Genomic DNA, 18950 nt, shown 5'->3' with positions numbered 1-18950 from the left:
TTAAGTAGGCAAGTTACTTAAGCACCATTTAATCTAATACATTTCTAAAGATAGGATTCAATATAGAAGTGAATGGTAGATGTGTATCTAAACAATAACCAGACTTCACTGTATATATTCTATCTTCATTATAATGCCAGCCTAGTAGATCTAAAAAATTTCTAGATGTAATACTGAGTGATACAATTATGTCTACATCCTCAGGAGAGACCATCTCAGAGCCTTTCCTCATCCCATTTGTTTCCATCTTCATTGAAGTAAATCCAAACGGTTTAAATACCTGGATTGTTTTAATGCTCATGGAGGTTTGGGTGGATAATCGGGAATCCACAGATTTGTCTGCATGCTTATAAATGAACCATTGCTTCCATTCACAAGAAAAACTATTTTCTGCACTGCTATAACATATTAACCTCTGGAGATATCTACATTTAAGAATCCGGGACATGCGGCATGTTGGATGTTGAAGTATCCTCCATACTTTCTTTCCAAGTAAAGCTAGGTTAAAACTTTTTAATTCTCTGAACCCAGCCCACTTTCTTTCTTAGGAACACAAACTCTATCCCAAGCGTGCCAATGTAATCCTATTCTTTCATTCCCGATCCCCACCATAACCTTGCTAAAATGCTTTTTATCTCGTCACAAAATTTGCTTTGATATCTTAAAAGCATTCATCGAGAATATTGGCATGACAAGGACATACGCTTCATACTACTTTATCACATGGATAAAGAAATTGTTTATTCCAACCTTGAGTTGTTGATCTAACTTTATCAATAATGTATTTGAACATTTCACTCTTTCGATTTCCAAAATTCTCAAGCAATTCTAAATAATTCCTAAAGCCTCCTTTATTGTGTATGCCTAACATAATTTTTTTTTGACTGATAAAACTTGACAGCCAAATCTTATGTAATACTTCTATAGATTTATAGTTTGCCGTGAGATATTTTCATATAAGTTTTAAAATTTTCTTTAAGTGTTCTTTCTGCTTTCCAGTTAGCCAAGGTAAAGAAAAGCCAGTCATCTGCAAATAGGGAACGATTCACTAGAGGTGCAGTACTGGTGATCTTCATTCCATCGTGAGTCTTCTCATTATGTGTGAGAATCTGTACATAAAATAAAGAGGTAAAGTGAGAGTGGATCACCTTGTCGAATCCGTTTGGTAAGTTCCACTAATTCTTCAGGCGAACCATTGATCAAAATAAAATAACAAACTGTAGTGACAAAATCAATGATCCAATATATTCACTTCTCAACAATCCCCATAGACCTCATTTTGACTTGAGAAAATTCTCATTCCAAACGATAATAAGCCTTTGTCATATTTGTTTTAACCCCCAAATATGATTTAGCTTGTTTCTTAGGGAACTTCAGTCTGTGGAGTATCTCATATGCGACAATAATATTATAATTATCATCCTTCCCGGGTTGAAAGCATTCTGATTTTCTGTGAATATATCACCAAGATGCTTCTTGAGTTGATTTTCCAAAAAAAAATTGAAATTATATTGTAAATAACATTGCATAAAGAAATTTCATCTTTTTTGTGGAAATACCTTTAGGATCAAACGTAGATTGATATGATTATTAAAATGAGGTTCGAACCTTCCTGCTTCAAATAATTCATTCACCTTTGTTATAATCTCCTAGATTAAAAATATCCCAAAATTGTTGATAAAAAATTATTGAGAAACCATCAGGTCCAACATCTTTATGAGGTCATATTCAAAAATAAAACTTCATAATATTACTTTCTTGTTATCGCCCTTGTTAGATCATTATTCATATACTTCATGACTTTCTTTTCAAACCCCAAGAACACAATATCATAAAAGTATGGCATGAAAGTATTTGGTATTACGATCATCAGCTCATAACCACATGACTCTACTCTTCTGTTATAATGCAGAAAACATTGTATACCATTCAATGTTTGCCATAATACGTCCAAACAACATTGAACGTGATGGGTTCTTCGTTGTCCCACCCTAGAGAATATATTTCCAACAAATTTTAAATCAACAAAAGTACCACAACTTCTCATCATGTTTCAGAATGGATAAAAAAAATACTTCCAACCTGATTTTCCCCGAGTTTTTTTTCATATTAACAAAGATCTTATTAAAATCTCTTAATTCTAACTAAGTTTCTCCTTGTCCATTAGTACTCATTCTCTCCAATCTTTCCCATATATGTTGCCTAAACGATGGATTTGGGTGAACATACATAATAGAAAAGTATAAAAAAATCATTACACAGAACTTTACAATCCATCATATTATAACAATGACTTAAAAATAAAATGTACATGATACTTCCAATAAATCACCAAACCACCACTAAGTCCAAGATCATGGACTATTACATAATGTAGAAAACCTAATTATGCACCTACATAGCAATAGTCATCTTGGTGCTACGTTTCAAATAGGCAAATAATGTCTGGGAGATACTTTTGATTATCTCCTTAGACGTTGGACTGTCGAGTCAATGTTTAGACCTAGACAATACTCTCATGTTGGAAGAGGTGTTTATGGGCCCACCTTGCCTCTCTCAGTGTTGTTGGTTTCTTCATTTACTGAGCTTGTTCCATTTGTATCACTTTTCATATCAGCCTTTTGCTTTGTTTTGTTCCGCTTACCTATTTTTGCGCTGCTTCATTTTCTTCTTTTCATCTATGTAAATTTACTTTTATTACTATCTGATGCTGTTAACCATCCCTTACGTTTTAATCCATTTCCAACGTCACCTTTGTCAGCAAAAGGGTTTACAGATTAAACATATCCTGCATGTTAAGATCATTGGTGGACATATTTGGTATTGTTGTTCATGACCGAAGTTCATCACCGTCATTACCTCCTGCAGTCTCTGCACCATTTCATTGTGATCCTCTTTTGGATACTCAGGCACAACAACATCCTCTTCTCTCTGATTATCTTCATGTAACTTCTCAATGTGAACACTTTGGCTAGATAAATTGTCTAAAATGGCATTATCAGATGTCTTCATCATCATCTCCTCCATGATTGCATTTTTAGTTATGATGCAATGAGATTTTACATTATAAAATATTTAGGTAGCAATCTCTAAACGTTTCGGCTTTTCACATGATATAGATTGGCTCTAACTGGTGACCATAAAAAAAATATAAGGAATATGAAAGAAACGAAAGAAGAGAAAAAATAAAAAAAAATTTATTTCTCTCCTAATTTGATAAAGAATAATTGTAATCTATTATTCCTTAAATTTTAAGGAATGTTAAGAAATTATATGGAACAAATATTACTTGTAAATGGTGTAAATTGTAAAGAATGATAAGAAATTTACTATTCCCACTCATTTTCTTGCTCATCATTTAGACCCAATCTTATAGATTATCTATTGTATTAATTATAAATATTCGGTACTTACTACTCACTATGAAAATTTAGGTTGGAGATTCCTTTGTAAGATTAACTTTTATGATTTCAATTATGAAATCTATTCCAAGACCATAATCTAGATTTAGTTTTAATTCAACCCTGGTATGCTTCTTAGAGAAGAAGAAAGAAACACTAACCTTTAATCCATGCTTAATGAAGATAAATTGAAAGCAATGCACCAATTGATTTTCTCCTCCCTTTGGCCTCTAATCCTTTATGATCCCCTTTGATGGACAAAGGAATCCAAAACCTCTTCTTATCACGTTTTGTTCCCTTACAGTGGCTTATACGTTTCTTACGTAACTGTTATATCGACACAATCGTAACTCTTCTCTCATATAAGAAAAGTCACTTGTCACATTTTGATAACCACCACACGCGAGTATATATGTGTGTATTGTGCCTTTTTAATTATCACATCTTTTCATTTTGTACTCTTTCAAGTACAAACTATACTTTATATGTGATTAATATACATCCAAGCACAACTATAACACATATACATAAATGATTGTATATAACCATTATAGAAGAATCATTTATAACTAACAAGGCAAGGAAAGAGGGTTATCAATACACCCATATTCTAATTCTTTTATCGAAACCGATCCATCATGGTATCGTCTTTAATATTAGAATATAAAACATTAATACGAACGTGAACTTTATATTAAACCAATATACACATAGATCATATAAGAATATAAAATATTCTTACATTCTCCCACTTGACCTTTGTGTTGCCTTAAGAGTTCAATAACTTTAATGTGCAATTTTACATCAAGTTCATCTGGTCTTTACTAAAATTAGAACTGATCGAATCATGGCGGTTGTATGTCATTTAACCGGCATAGTCCCTTCCATGTATCACAAACCAATTCTATTTTTATATTATCCTTACATGAGAAGAACCTTTATTCTCAAAAACTTTTCCATATGTTATCTATGAACCTTAAGTATATACACGTACTTTGATGATAACATATTTAATAAATCAGAAACTTAACTTTAATTGAATTCCTAGGTGTCAAATACTTAATGAGCATTCCATAAATATAATAGCAAGGCTTTATCTATAATACCCATACGCTCTAAATGGCCATTGAACGCCTTGGGTGGTAAAACTTTAGTTTGCGGATCCGCTATCTTTATATCCTTTCTTATGTGCTCAAATGACACTCTATGTTTCTGAACTTCTTCTTTAATAGACAAGTACTCTAACTTAATGTGCTTAGCACCCTTCCAATACTTTCATCCTTTCAAAAGAAGACAGCTGCGAATTTATCACCATAATCTCTCAGCGGTTTGGCGTTAGTGTCAACAATCCAAAGTCCTGAGATAAATTTCCGCAGGCTCCATACATGAATTGTGGCTTCAAAGCATACCACAAATCAACCTTAATAGTGAAAGTAGCAATGACAGACTACTTTCCACTTCCCTTTAAATTGTTCCCACAAATAATAGAAACAATACCTAAATGTTGATTTTTACCATCAATGCATCCGGCTTTATTTGAATCTGAAAATCTTATGACCTTTAATTGATTGGATCTCTTTTATGTAAGAATGTTCTCGTTGGTGCCTTGCAAGTACCAGATGACCTTTCTTTGCAGCGTTCCAGTGGTTCATTTTGGGAGTACTTTATCGGTCCAACTTTCCAATATCAAAACTGATATCAAGTTGACTATGTTTCCAATATATTCAAAATCCCAACCACCAATGTATCAGGAATTATTTCTATTTCTTTACGCTCCAATTCATTTTTAAGACATTACATTTTACAAAACTTATCTCCCTTCTGAATTGGAGCTATTCCTACGCAGCATTGTTCTATTTTATATATATCTCTAAGATCTTACTGATATGTCCTTTCTGAGACAAACTCAACAATCCTTGTGATCTATCTCAAAAAGATTTATATTCCAATCACATAAGACTCTCACCCATATCTTTCATTTCAAAGTTCTTAGAGAGATACTACTTTACATCATGTAACATGCCTTTGTTATTTTCAGCAAGCATAATTACATCAACATATAAGACTAACATCAATAATAAGCTCCCACTGATCTTAATGTAGATACATTGATATACGACGAGCTCTACAAAACCATACGACGTGATGATATCATTAAACTTTAAATACCATTGTCGGAAGCTTGTTTTAGTCTATATATTGACTTTCTCAGCTTACACACCATATTTTATTTTCATGTGGCCATGAAAATTTCATGTTGGTCATATATACTACTTCCTCAAGCTCTACATTCAGAAAGGCGGTCAAACATCTATCTAGTGAAACTCAAGATCATAATGAGCCACCTAAGCCAAAAAAATGCTAAGAGAATCCTTCTTTTAAACTGTAGAGAAGATCTCTTTATAGTTAATGCCATCTTTTCTGGGTGAAACCTTTAGCAACAAGGCGAGCCTTATATCTTTCAATATTACCTTTCGAGTTATGTTTAGTCTTAAAGACCCATTTACAATCAACGGTTTTGAAACCATTAGGAAACTCTACTAAGTACCAAACTTCGCTATCACCCTTAGATCTTATCTCGTTAAGGCACCAACCTTTTCCAGAATTGTCACTTTCCATGGCTTTTTGAATGAGATCGGGTCTTCATCAATGTTTAAGCCACATTCACTTTCTATAGCAACCACATAATCATTTGATATGGCAGATCTTCTTTCCCTTTCAGATCGCTTTAAAGTACTTGTGGTTCACTATCCTCTAATTGAATTGTGACAAGTTCATTGACTAGATATTTTAGCTAGTGAGATCAGTGCATCTGCATGTTGTTCGATTGTGAAGAAACAACTACCTCAGGTGCAACTTCAGGTGAAAGAACTTTTCACCCGAATTTCATTAATGTCCACCCTTTCGCAGTTCACAACTCCCACTAGTTTCACCATTCTCAATGAACCTAAGATTACCCGATTCAACTATTCTCGTACTATGGTTAAAACAATAAAAATTTATACTCCTTTGATTCTTTTAGGATAGCCAATAAAAAATAATCCATTGATAGCCTTAGGATCAAGTTTCTTTTTGATGTGGATTATATAGCCTTATTTCTGATGAGCAACCCCATACACGTAGATAGTTCAAACTAGGTTTCTTTACATTCATAATTTGTAAAGGATCTTAGGAACTTCCTAACTAGGAACCTGGTTCAGCACATACGTTGCAGTTCTTAATGCATATATATACCCACAACTAAAGAAGTAAAGAGCAATTACTTAACATGCTTCTAACCATCTCTATTATAGTACGATTATGCCTCTCTACTACACCATTATGCTAAAGAGTATTGGACATACTGTACTGTGCACATGTGCCTCTACTTTGAAGTAACTTTCCATAGAGCTCACCTCCTCTATCAGATCTCACTACTTTTACTTTTCTATCTAGCCGCCTTTCCATCTTATCAGTGAACACTTTTAGGACATCCACAAAATTAGACCTTTCATGCAGTAGATAAGTATATACATACTGTGAGTAATCATCAATAAAGGTTATGAGGTCCTTTCCACCACTTCATGAAGGAGCATCGAAAGGGCCACATATATTGGTGTGTATTAACCTAAGAAACTGAGTACTTCTTGTGGCTGGTTTCGTTACAGTATGTTTAGTCTGCTTTCCTTTAATGCAGTCTATACATACATGTAGGTCACTAAAATCCAATTAAGGAGGAATTTCACTCTTCACCAACCTCATTCTTTCTTTGGAAATGTGACCTAGTCTTTGATGCCACAAGAAACCGAACTTTCATTATATGTGCTATGATTAGTGCCTCTAATTTCGACCACCAAGTATTACTAGAAATTTTTTAATAAGACTCCTTTCATAGCAAACAAGACTTTAATGTTTACTTTCTTATCAAAACAAGCCTTCCTTTTAAGACAATCCTACTTGAAAAGTCTCATTTTATTGCAAAAGAAACACTTCATTTCATTTCGGATTTGACTTTTAAGTCCTTTCAGGAAAGACTAGTTATTCCTTTTGTTCTTTCTACTTGGGATTATTTTGCTGCTACTGACACTTTCAAGACCTACGAAGGTAGCAACTTGATATTTCATCTTCCTTGATCTGCTCTCCTCTTGAATAAACATAGCTTTTATTCCTCTAATGTTTCATTATCTTTACTGGTGTTGTAATTCACCTGAGAAACTGACTAATCTCAAGAAATATAGAGCTCATGATGAATTGGACCAGAAACTGCTTGTGCACCTCCATTTCCAAGGTCTTTAACTTTACAGCCATATTAGACATGTGAGTCACATGATCACAGATTAGTTGGGACCAGTTAACCATTTTCATAGTTAGCTCATTTATGAGACTTTCTACATTGGGAGATATCTATCGTAATGACTGAGGACTCTTCATTTACTATGGTGAATTCCCGTTCTATTACACCTAGTGTAAACCAGATCTTTTCGGACCATTCACCATAATTGAGTTCATTGAACTTAACGATAGAGTTAGCAAATGCAAACACATTTGATGAAGCTGCAAGCTTTTATACATGCTTACCCTTTACTGCTTTGAAACTTTATTTCAGATTCTAGACTTAATATAAACTTTTAAGTATATATTTAAGTAACCTTTGGGCAATACTTAAACACAAACACTTTCAGTGACGCTAAAATACACTTTAATAACTAATCATTTAAAACTCAAGTCAAATGGTATATTACCTTTGGGTATATATACTACCAACTATAGTAAAAAAATGACTAGTTCTTTTCATATTATTAACTATATTCAATGATCCACCTTTGGGTGATCTCCAAGAATATAGAAAATAAAATAATTGATCATTAAAACTTTAATGTCATTTAGCGTCTCTTTTATCATGATCAATTATACTACTATTAATTTTAATATTTGTAAGTAAATAACATGATCACTTTGGTGACTAACATGTTATAAACTATACAAATATCAAAATATTAATAGGTAAATTTATCCGAATATTATGCTATATTTCATAACATAATTTTATATATTGTGTTAATATTTCATAACACAAGTTACCTATTAATAAAATGCAGCGGAAGCATTTTTTCAAAAAAAAAATTACAACTTTATATATACAATATTTTAAATTAATAAAATATTATATACCTCATTTGTGTCACTAAACTGTATGGAACACTTGTTCCTTAGATATAACACAATTAAATTTCAATCACTTAAATGTAACAAGCGCTTCACATTTACCGATTTACTAACAATGATCTTTTATTAATCCACGCATGCTTGTACATATCAATTAAGTTATCATGCCAGTTACTAATTCTTTTCAAATCATGCAAGCACACATTCATGCAACAACATGCATTAATCAATTAAACGGGCCAATATTTCCTTTCTAATTAGGTGAAAGTCTTACAATCACAACCCGTAATAGTGACTTTTCACAATATTATGGTAATAACCGTCATAAGGAAACTTTCATGCATGTGCCTTTACGTTTGTTACCGTAAAACCCAGGTTTCATGTCGAACCTTTTAAACAAACGACCATTATGCACACATGAAACATCGTGATTTTAATGGATTTATTGCAAAATCCATTACGTGAATGACTACGTTCATTTCGTAACTTGATCAACAACAACCCGTTTAACTTAGTGGCTGACATATAAAACCCTTTCTGGCATCGTAAGATTCCGTAATTAAAATAATAAAACAATCGTTCATAGATTGATTTAGTGTGTCGTATCGTTACGTTCGTTTACGATGCCATATTCATATGCATGATCATCAACGCACACTTTAACAAATACCATACGTTTAAGTGCCGTACGCTTAATTACGATGGATTATACTAATCTCATGAACACTCTTTAAAACGGATGAACCCGTATATGTTCACAAGCACATGAGAACTAAACTGAGAATGTTCTTAACATTTTCAAATGCCTAATGAGTGAATTAATTAAATCTAAGATGGCTCTGATACCAAATGTAAGATTAACTTTTATGATTTCAATTATGAAATCTATTCCAAGACCATAATCTAGATTTAGTTTTAATTCAACCCTGGTATGCTTCTTAGAGAAGAAGAAAGAAACACTAACCTTTAATCCATGCTTAATGAAGATAAATTGAAAGCAATGCACCAATTGATTTTCTCCTCCCTTTGGCCTCTAATCCTTTATGATCCCCTTTGATGGACAAAGGAATCCAAAACCTCTTCTTATCACGTTTTGTTCCCTTACAGTGGCTTATACGTTTCTTACGTAACTGTTATATCGACACAATCGTAACTCTTCTCTCATATAAGAAAAGTCACTTGTCACATTTTGATAACCACCACACGCGAGTATATATGTGTGTATTGTGCCTTTTTAATTATCACATCTTTTCATTTTGTACTCTTTCAAGTACAAACTATACTTTATATGTGATTAATATACATCCAAGCACAACTATAACACATATACATAAATGATTGTATATAACCATTATAGAAGAATCATTTATAACTAACAAGGCAAGGAAAGAGGGTTATCAATACACCCATATTCTAATTCTTTTATCGAAACCGATCCATCATGGTATCGTCTTTAATATTAGAATATAAAACATTAATACGAACGTGAACTTTATATTAAACCAATATACACATAGATCATATAAGAATATAAAATATTCTTACATCCTTCGGATCACTAAGCTTAACAGCTGAACTTTCATCATATGCTTTCCACTTTGCACGACCCTTTTGTCATTTTCATGATTTTGCTTAATAAATTAATCGCAATCCTTTTCTATAAACAAACAAAACTTAAAATCAATTGAATTTAGACAGCTGATCAAAAACATATACTATTTAACAGTAGTGATTATTATACTTTTGATTATTAATTTACCATATGTTTTAAGTGATTTAAAAAAATCAAAATAGAAAATGGTGAATCTAATAAAATCTAGTTATTCAAAAAAAGTTAATAAAATCTATATAGAAATCATTAACAAGTGTAGATTTTGATGATGACAAAAAAAAAGTGTGGATTTTGATAAATGCATTGGCAATATGCCTAACAAAACAACTGAGAAAATGATCTCTACTATTGACCGATGAAAAATGAAAATATTCGATTCTAATCAAAATAATTATACGTGGATCTCGCTCGACCAAGATCTTCAAAGTACAGAAAAACAATATTTAAAAAACGAGAAAGGAGGCAAGAAGTTTGGATGTCTCCTGCTTTCCCGCAGACTGTAACAGAAAGGCTTGGGAACATTTCTCAGACAAAATGATTTGATATTCGCTTTATTAACTGTTTAATATATACATGTATGTTCAATTGTTACTTACAGAGATCAAAAGATAGGTTTCACATTTGTACTTTCAAATCTTATGATCATGTCCTTCACTTTCGTATCAATTTCCACTTTCTTACCATCATTATGGTTTTATTTTTATTTCCTTATCACCAAAAATCTCCCACCAAACTTAAGATTATTTCTTATGATTTATTCAAGTGGAATTTTCAATAGTCTAAAGTAAATATAGTAATCAGAATCAATGAAAAGCGTGGCCAAATACATAAAGTGAGAACGACAACGACTAACAATTAACTTAATTATTGCCTAACACAAGTTTATTTATTGAAATATATTTTGTCCTGGAGACAATATCATTTTAGGATCGTATTTATATTTTCTCTCTACAAAAGTATTCCACCTCGGACCAAAATGTCTAACCCATCCTTCTTGTGATGCATGATAAGGAAGATACTGTATGACATCCATTTTAGCATCCTCACAAAACTTCAATACCTCCATATTTTCTTTATCATAAGCCTCCCAATTGTCAAACTCGGCAGATCGTAAGAACCCTACCGCATAAAATACATCTTCTTCGGGTATAGCGGTAGACATTTGATCATTCCACCTGAAGCAAAACCTTAAAAGTCAGTTATTTAAACACAAAGCTGAAATTTTGGAGGCCATAAACATTTAGTAAGAACTTTAATAAAAAAAATTGAATGGATGATCACTCTATAGTTTTAACTTACATATTGCGCTTCATGGGATAAACAAGAAGTGGACCGGTAGTGATGTTATTTCTAAGGATAATACCCTTAAAGACACCATAATCGAATCTTGAAATCTGAGATTTTGGTACAAAGAGATTAAGCCATGGATGTGGAACATCCCATTGGCCTTTGGATTTCAGGTTTAGCTCTCCCGTTCGAACCCGGTTCAAGAAATCTATATACGTCACATCTTTCTCGTACACAAACCCTCTTACAAAGTTTAAACTCTCGCTTAACTCCTCCATTTCCTGCATAGTTTAAATAATTGAGAAAATTAATAAACATATAATATAAGATAGAGTTGTTTAATTATGAGTAGAGATCCTAATTATACTTGTATAATTGTGTATATGTGTACGGACCTCGTTGACTGAGTGTTGAGAAAATTCGTCGTAATACTTGACGACTTCGAGACAGTAGATGACACGGTGTCGTTTTATCATTGAGACGATCCTCAAGTGATCGGACGGTGGATAGTAAGTAGATCTCCAGTTATCAGGTGGGCCATGGTCAAGCATAACGGAACCTTCCAAGAAATGTAAACCGTCCGCTTCTGATATCAATCGTTCTTGATCTCTTGTGAATTCAGAGAAATCAGTGTATAGAAACCTTAACCATTTAGCCTGAAAAGTTTCCAACAAAAGAGATATATTTAATCAAAAATTTCGGTAAATTATTCTTACTTATATAAAATATATATTGAATAATTTACATATTAATATAACATACCCTTTTTGGAGCTAATTCGAGTTTAATCCTGGCTCTTGTTATAATTCCGAATTGACCCAAACCTCCTAACGCCGCGTAGAAAAGATCTGAGTTCATGTCGTTGGAACAAGTTGCAATCTCCCCTTTTCCTATAAAGTTCCGGGGAAAAATAGCTGACCCAATTAGAAAGTTCAGTCTTAAACTATTTCAACATATTTGGACCGTAAGACTATACAAAGAATATCATAGTTTATAGAAAAGATGCAACGAGTCTCAAATAAAACTATCGTTGTTTTAAGCCTAAAATGTTAAAGTCGGTCCCATTAATATATCTTATCTCCTAAGTCCTAACCAAACTTTGGAACTAGAAAGTCTTCGTAAACGAACTAAACTTCAGACCAACAGTGTTCGTATATGGAATTATGGATGCATATGTGGACATAGTGGTACAACTATTAGCTATAATAAGAAAATTGACTGTTACTTAAATTCATTACACCTGGTTAATTATGACCAAACGTTATAAGATTTTGAGTTTTGTCTCTATGCCACAAGAAACCTCGTGAAAAAACATACGCGTGGGACCATTTTTGGTTGAATATTTGTTTGTCACTCACCGGTTTATATGAACAATTACGTAACATTAACGTGCGCGGCGTGACCATTATGTAAATTTCGCGGAGAACAAAATTAGATTCGACGAAACATCCATAATATGTAAGAAATTATAAATTTCAAAAACTATTTAGTTAGTAACTTGTTATATATAGCGTTAGTAAGAACATAAAATCAAAAAAATTGTTCTGTTTCAACTTTCAAGTAGAGACTTTTTTTGTGCAACACTTTCAAGTAGAGACTATATATTATAATTACACGTATCTTTCACGAATTTTAATTTGAAATTTCTGTTGCAAAAAAACAATAATGCTAAATCTTCTATCACTACAACAAAGAAAAATCTTTTCTTTCAACCACTTATTTTATACATAGCCCGTGTTTCTTTCTACTCTTAGACGCAAAAATAATGTGATTAGCTAGATGTGTGAAAACAAGAAAAGCTATCAACAAGTTCGAGAAATATGTAAAAAAGACACAAACAATATTAAACAAAACAAGAGCATAAACACAAGTGACCACGCAGATCTAAAAAAACGTACGTTTTTATTGTATTTTATTTTTGTCGTCAAACGTACGAAGTAAGTATTGCATAGATTTGGAATATATGTAAAAATCATGGTACGTACCAGTAATAATATCCAGCTCAAGAACATTACTGATCTGTGGACCGTACCGAGACGTTTGTCCGCTTATTCCGCCGTTGGATAACGTTCCACCGACCGTTAAATACAAATAGTCCGTCCAAGAAACCGGCGTTAACCCCAACTCCAACGTTTTATTCAACACCTCAATCCATAGCCACGCAGTGTCCACGTCCGCATATAAACCGGTCCTAGACACCTTTATGCCTCGGTCCTCGTTTACCATTGACCGCATGTTGACCACGACTCCGTCTTTAGCAGCGGCTTGGCCACGGAAGCTGTGTCCGTGGCCACGAGCGGCTATAGGGAAAGAGGATTGAGAGTCGAAAGAAAGTTTTATGAGATCGATGATGTCTTGGACGGAGGAAGGGTTTAAGACGGCGGAGGGTAGAATTTTGGTGACGTGGCCAAAATCGATGGAAGCTGCTTCGACGGAGGAGGATGCGGAGGTGAGTTTTCCGGCGAAGTTGTCGTTGGAAAGGATATTCCATGGTTGTGGTGATGTGTTGTTGGTTGTGATCGGAGTTAAAAGAGTTGTGATAAATATTATTATTACTAGAAGATGACTTTGTGATGGAAAATTATTACTTGCCATATTTTTCTGGGGAATATGTTTGAACGCTTTAGCTTTGGTTATATCAATGAAGAGTAGTAGTAGATCTGTATTTATAGAGCCACCCATGGAGACGCATGTATATTGTACGGGTTTCTGTAAGTTATTTTGTTTAGGTAATTATTACTGGGCGAGTATCATATGTGTAATTGTTAACTCAGTTAAACCCATTTTGGTATATTTTAACTAATTTTATTTTCTTTAAAGTACTCGTTTATTGAATGGATATTTATATAATTAACTAATTAATTCAGTTGACCCGATTAAAATTGTTAGATGATATTAATCATATATTTATGTATGTCAAATAATGTTAGCTTATATATGATATACATCTTTATGGCTTATGATATGAAGTTCTGTGATTAATTCAATAGCCAATAAAGGATTGGTCTGATGGATAAAACTTTTTGATTATCTAATAGGATTTAAAGGATTATGAGTTTGATTTTCGTTGGGAATTTTTATTTAAAAAATTAATTTTAAATAGTTTGGATCTTATTCTATTAGGTGTCCGGGTGGCCGAAAACCTTTAATTTTTTTTATTTAAAAGTATACCTTCAATATTCTTTCAAAAATATACATTCAATATTTTTTATTCTAAAAAGAAAATCTACAATAAAATTGCAGTCACGTGAGAATATTGGAAAACCACTTGCTTCAATAGGCAAATAGTCCTCGCTTCTTTATATACGCACGATGTAACTCGCTAGTCAAATGGTTTTGAAAAATATTCCACAGTCCATTTTTCACATTAGTGCATTGATAATTTCTATAGTAACTTCGTACACCAAAAGAAATATTATTCACATATTTTTATAAAAAAAATTTTCTTTTGATAATTGGTTCATCTGCAATTTGGATGCCATTAGTTACAATTTAGGTTTAGGGTTCACGAAAGAAAAAAGAGAGAGATCAAATGCATGTCTATCAAAAGTTAATAGCTATTCTCAACAACTGATATTGTAGATGAAACTTAATTATAAAATTAACATAATATTGTAATGTGTCTTCATCACCATTCACCACCACCATGCATGATCATCATCATAACTGTGATTAGTTGTAAATATCAAAAAGAGCTTAATGGGGATTGGATATTGGTTTTAGATCCCCATGTACAATTATTTCCCCACGGACAACGAATCTTGACCCTCTGATCAGCACAGTTATGTTAGAACTTGTCTAGGTTTTATATTTTGCTGGTGAGAGTTAAAATTGTCAACACATATACATAGATATAAAAATTAAAATTATATTTCGAAAATATATATAACAAGACGAGGATTAAATTCTGATACTAAAGACACCCACGGTTTTGTGGATGCAGCATGGACTGCCTTATCGGGTTTTGGTGGAATTAAATGGCTTTTTAAAGATGCCCTAAAGAGACACACAAATGTGCTCTAACACTCTACCTCTCATCAGGTTGTAGCGGGAGCCATAACCATGAAAGCGGCATTTGGATAAAGCGGTAAGTTGCCAGTGATTCAATCGCATGTTTCCACAAAATATGCCATATTTTGTACTGTTATATTTTATTTTATTCTTAAACCGTCAAAATTTTTTATTTCCATATTGTTAAAATTGTTATCAATCGAATGTTTTATACTCCAACTTTAGATGAATTGATGTTCCTTTTGGAGAATAATTCTCATTAGTATCCCTACTAAATGATGTTTCTACACTTAGGTCATCATCAAAAGAATCTATAAGATCTTGTTCCTCTGAGGTCTGGATAATTTACGAACTTTTCTTCCTCGCGGCTATCGAAAAGTGTGATTATTTATAATAATAAACTAAAATTATCTTGAATTTCATAAAAACAATTGTAGGCTAGCTTTAGATTCGGGATTAATCATTGTGCCGTAAATAGACAATAAAAAGCAAGACAAGGAATATCCTCAAGATTACATTCTGTTTGCTTCTTTTGCCACATGTTAACTTGTTGTCGCTACAGTTATTTTATTATTACTTTTCTGGATGTTTATTAATTTGTTATCTAATAGTGAGTTGAAAACTTGAAATATCTTAGCACTTAGATAGCAAGATAAGACGAGTCTAACTAGGTGTGATACAATATAGTTGAGTTCAGTGGGAATTGAACTACTAAATTGTTAAGTTCTATACGATATACAATTTTATCACATTTTATTTCTATATGTCACTTTTATTGACACACTCAATAACAAAGTACATTATAGGTTCTCGTCACTATATTTGTGTGTTCCGGTTCATTTTCTATATGCCATTTTGCATTATACCTTAACCAGTCTTATAATTAATAAGATAACGTTTTTGTCTTTACTTCACTTTTGTTTTATTTCATCTTCTGTTAACTGACAAATTCTAGGCCAAAGTTCTGACTTGAGTTTCTTTTATTTTTTCATTCAAATAATTTTTCTAATATTTATAAACTGATACTTAATAAACATGTGTAAGCTTCACTAAACAAATGAGAATAATATGTCTTATTTTTGGTACACATGACTCTATATCCAGCCACATTGGATATTTATAAACCTAAAATATTAATTAGGATAACTATGATTTGCTCGGTTCAAATTTAAAGTAAGACACTTATTTTTTTCTTTACCATACGTAATATGTTTTCCGATCAAATTGTTAATTGCAACGGATAAAGATTATATTTTGTATTAATAAGAAAAACACTAAGATGTGCTACAAAAGGAAAAAGAAACATTAAGACATTGTAACCGGACAGCAAAACTGTGGTAGACGCACGTGTAGTTGTCATATTCTTTCCTTCTTTACAACTTCGTGTCACAAAATAATCGATGATTTAATAAAATATTATATGAGCGACGATCAAAACGACAAGTGATTAACGGTGCTTGTTTAAGAATTAATTAGGGCCACCTTAACTGGAACCTGCAAATTTAGAAGATCATCATCACTCAAAGCGACATTTATTCAATATTTGTATCTCACGATGCATAAAAAGAAGAAGAATGTCATTTAAAAGTTCATGATCTGTATAGGTTGTCATAATGGGGATTGTATTGGAGCGAAAATTCAAAAAGAAAGGAACATAGGGAATTAGGGTAATGATTTCAATTCGTGGGCACATTTTGTTGTGTTCGTATCTCTATTTACATTTAATTAAGTAAGTACTATTTGAGTTGTCTTAAACCTTTATTTGGCCATGCATCATCATGCTCCATATATGTTCCCTTCGTTTATATTATCCATTCATCATTACAAGATTCAAGACGCATGTGCGCAGCCCCTCAATAAGTGTTATGTACTTTTGGCGAAAAAATGGCTCAGCATCATTGCGATTTAAGTAAAACTAGAGCACGTCAAAAAGGAAAGACAGAGTAAACTAGAGCTTGTAAACCTTTATTATCCGGGCGTGTGCAACCAATATTTTCTACCCATTTGGTTATAAAAACGTTTGGGTTTAATATCTAATTAAAAAAACTTAATTTTTGGAAGAAGAATTAAACAGAACTTGGTGCTATCATAAAAACACATGTATATTCATGTGAATCTATAGATAGACAATATATAGACAATGCATGTTATGTGAGTAATATTTGTAAATATACAGATTGATGTGTTAGTAATATTTTTTGGGTAAAATTGTGTTTGTAATATCATAACAACATTCATATACGTATATTTTTCTTTTGCTAAACGTATACGTATACTTTTGTTGGCTTGTATTCTTAAAATTCAATTTAGATAATTAGAGTTTAAGGGAATTGGAATTAAGCAATGATATGGCTTACGTGATGGATATATCTTATTGTCGATTGATATCAAAAACATCATGAAGATTTGCAAATCCCTAATTAAGGTGGTTTAGTTATGCCACATGGCCAAACAGTGAAAAGTGCGGATCAATTCATTTGTATACATCAGATTCTATTAATAAGTCATCCCGACAACCACATTTTCTAACATTAATTACAAAAACGAATTATCACATCCGGCCACAGTTTGACGATTATAGTATTTCTAACCTAAAACTCCAATTTTTTCTATTTTTAAAATAAAATAGGGAGTCAAAATATTCCAACTATACTCCATTTTTTCATTATATAATGGAGTAATGAACAAAGAGAAAATAGATTATTTCATTTATGTAGTAAATCTATCTTTTACTCTACTATGAGATGAGAATTGAAGTCGAATTGGAGCATTTTTTAAAATATTTTCATTTCCATTTTAAAATTTAATCCAAAAAAATAATTGAATATAGTATGAACAGAAAAAAAAATTACTCCATAAATAGAATAACTTTTTATTTTTTGTTCATATTCCATTTTCCACTTCATTGTTAGAGTAAATTATATAGTGAGAATAGAGATGTCCTTTGAGCATCTCCAATAGAACTCTGTAATCTCTTCTATATTTTATTTTAAAATCAAACAATTTTATTATAGAATAACTGTATTATAAAGTAGATTTTGTTCTAATGATATTATTTTGTAGTAACTCTATCATAGAATAAAGTATAGAGTGATGTAACCATTTTACTTTAAGAATAGAGTAGAATAGGGATATAACTATTCTATAACTTTATTATAGATTAACACCATTTTAATAAATCTGACAATATAAACTTTAATAAAATTACTGTATTTTAGAGTGAAAAAATAGTGATTTATTAAAAATGGTTTTACTCATACTCCACTTATTCTATTCTTAAATGAAAAATAAAATAAAGTTAAAAATGCCCTTAATACTAACAAAAGAATGTATAACACACGTACCGAAACATTATAGTATATCAGAGATCAAAGGCATACGCACACATACATTTATTTTATTGATTTGGTCAAAGACAGTTTTATGCTAAGATAGGTGTTTCAAAAAAACTAAACAGAGAGTTCAAAATTCAGCGGGACATTCACAGTTTTCAA

The 18950-nt window shown here is 32.1% G+C and overlaps 1 protein-coding gene across 1 annotated transcript; it reads right to left on the bottom strand.

Annotated features, from left to right (window-relative positions):
- Positions 1-10961: 10961 nt before the first annotated feature.
- LOC106389384 (cytokinin dehydrogenase 3-like) lies at positions 10962-14142 on the bottom strand. Its single transcript, XM_048750943.1, has 5 exons — positions 13431-14142; positions 12208-12335; positions 11841-12101; positions 11458-11726; positions 10962-11333 (listed from the first exon to the last, which is right to left on the bottom strand). Exons 1-5 carry the CDS (start codon positions 14125-14127, stop codon positions 11045-11047), a joined length of 1644 nt encoding a protein of 547 aa, XP_048606900.1. The 5' UTR covers positions 14128-14142; the 3' UTR covers positions 10962-11044.
- Positions 14143-18950: the final 4808 nt, after the last annotated feature.

The sequence above is a fragment of the Brassica napus genome, chromosome A2 (assembly GCF_020379485.1).
Source record: "Brassica napus cultivar Da-Ae chromosome A2, Da-Ae, whole genome shotgun sequence".
Taxonomy (NCBI): Eukaryota; Viridiplantae; Streptophyta; class Magnoliopsida; order Brassicales; family Brassicaceae; genus Brassica; species Brassica napus.
This window is presented reverse-complemented; position numbering and strand designations above follow the sequence as displayed.

What these genes read in the sequence shown, in the direction of transcription:
- LOC106389384 (XM_048750943.1), bottom strand. Translation starts at nt 14,127, where the DNA reads ATGGGTGGCTCTATAAATACAGATCTACTACTACTCTTCATTGATATA. An exon ending in CTCAACACTCAGTCAACGAG is followed by an intron (nt 11,727 to 11,840) that starts GTCCGTACACAT and finishes TAAACTATGCAG; the next exon opens with GAAATGGAGGAGTTAAGCGA. An exon ending in TATCCCATGAAGCGCAATAT is followed by an intron (nt 11,334 to 11,457) that starts GTAAGTTAAAAC and finishes GTTTTGCTTCAG; the next exon opens with GTGGAATGATCAAATGTCTA.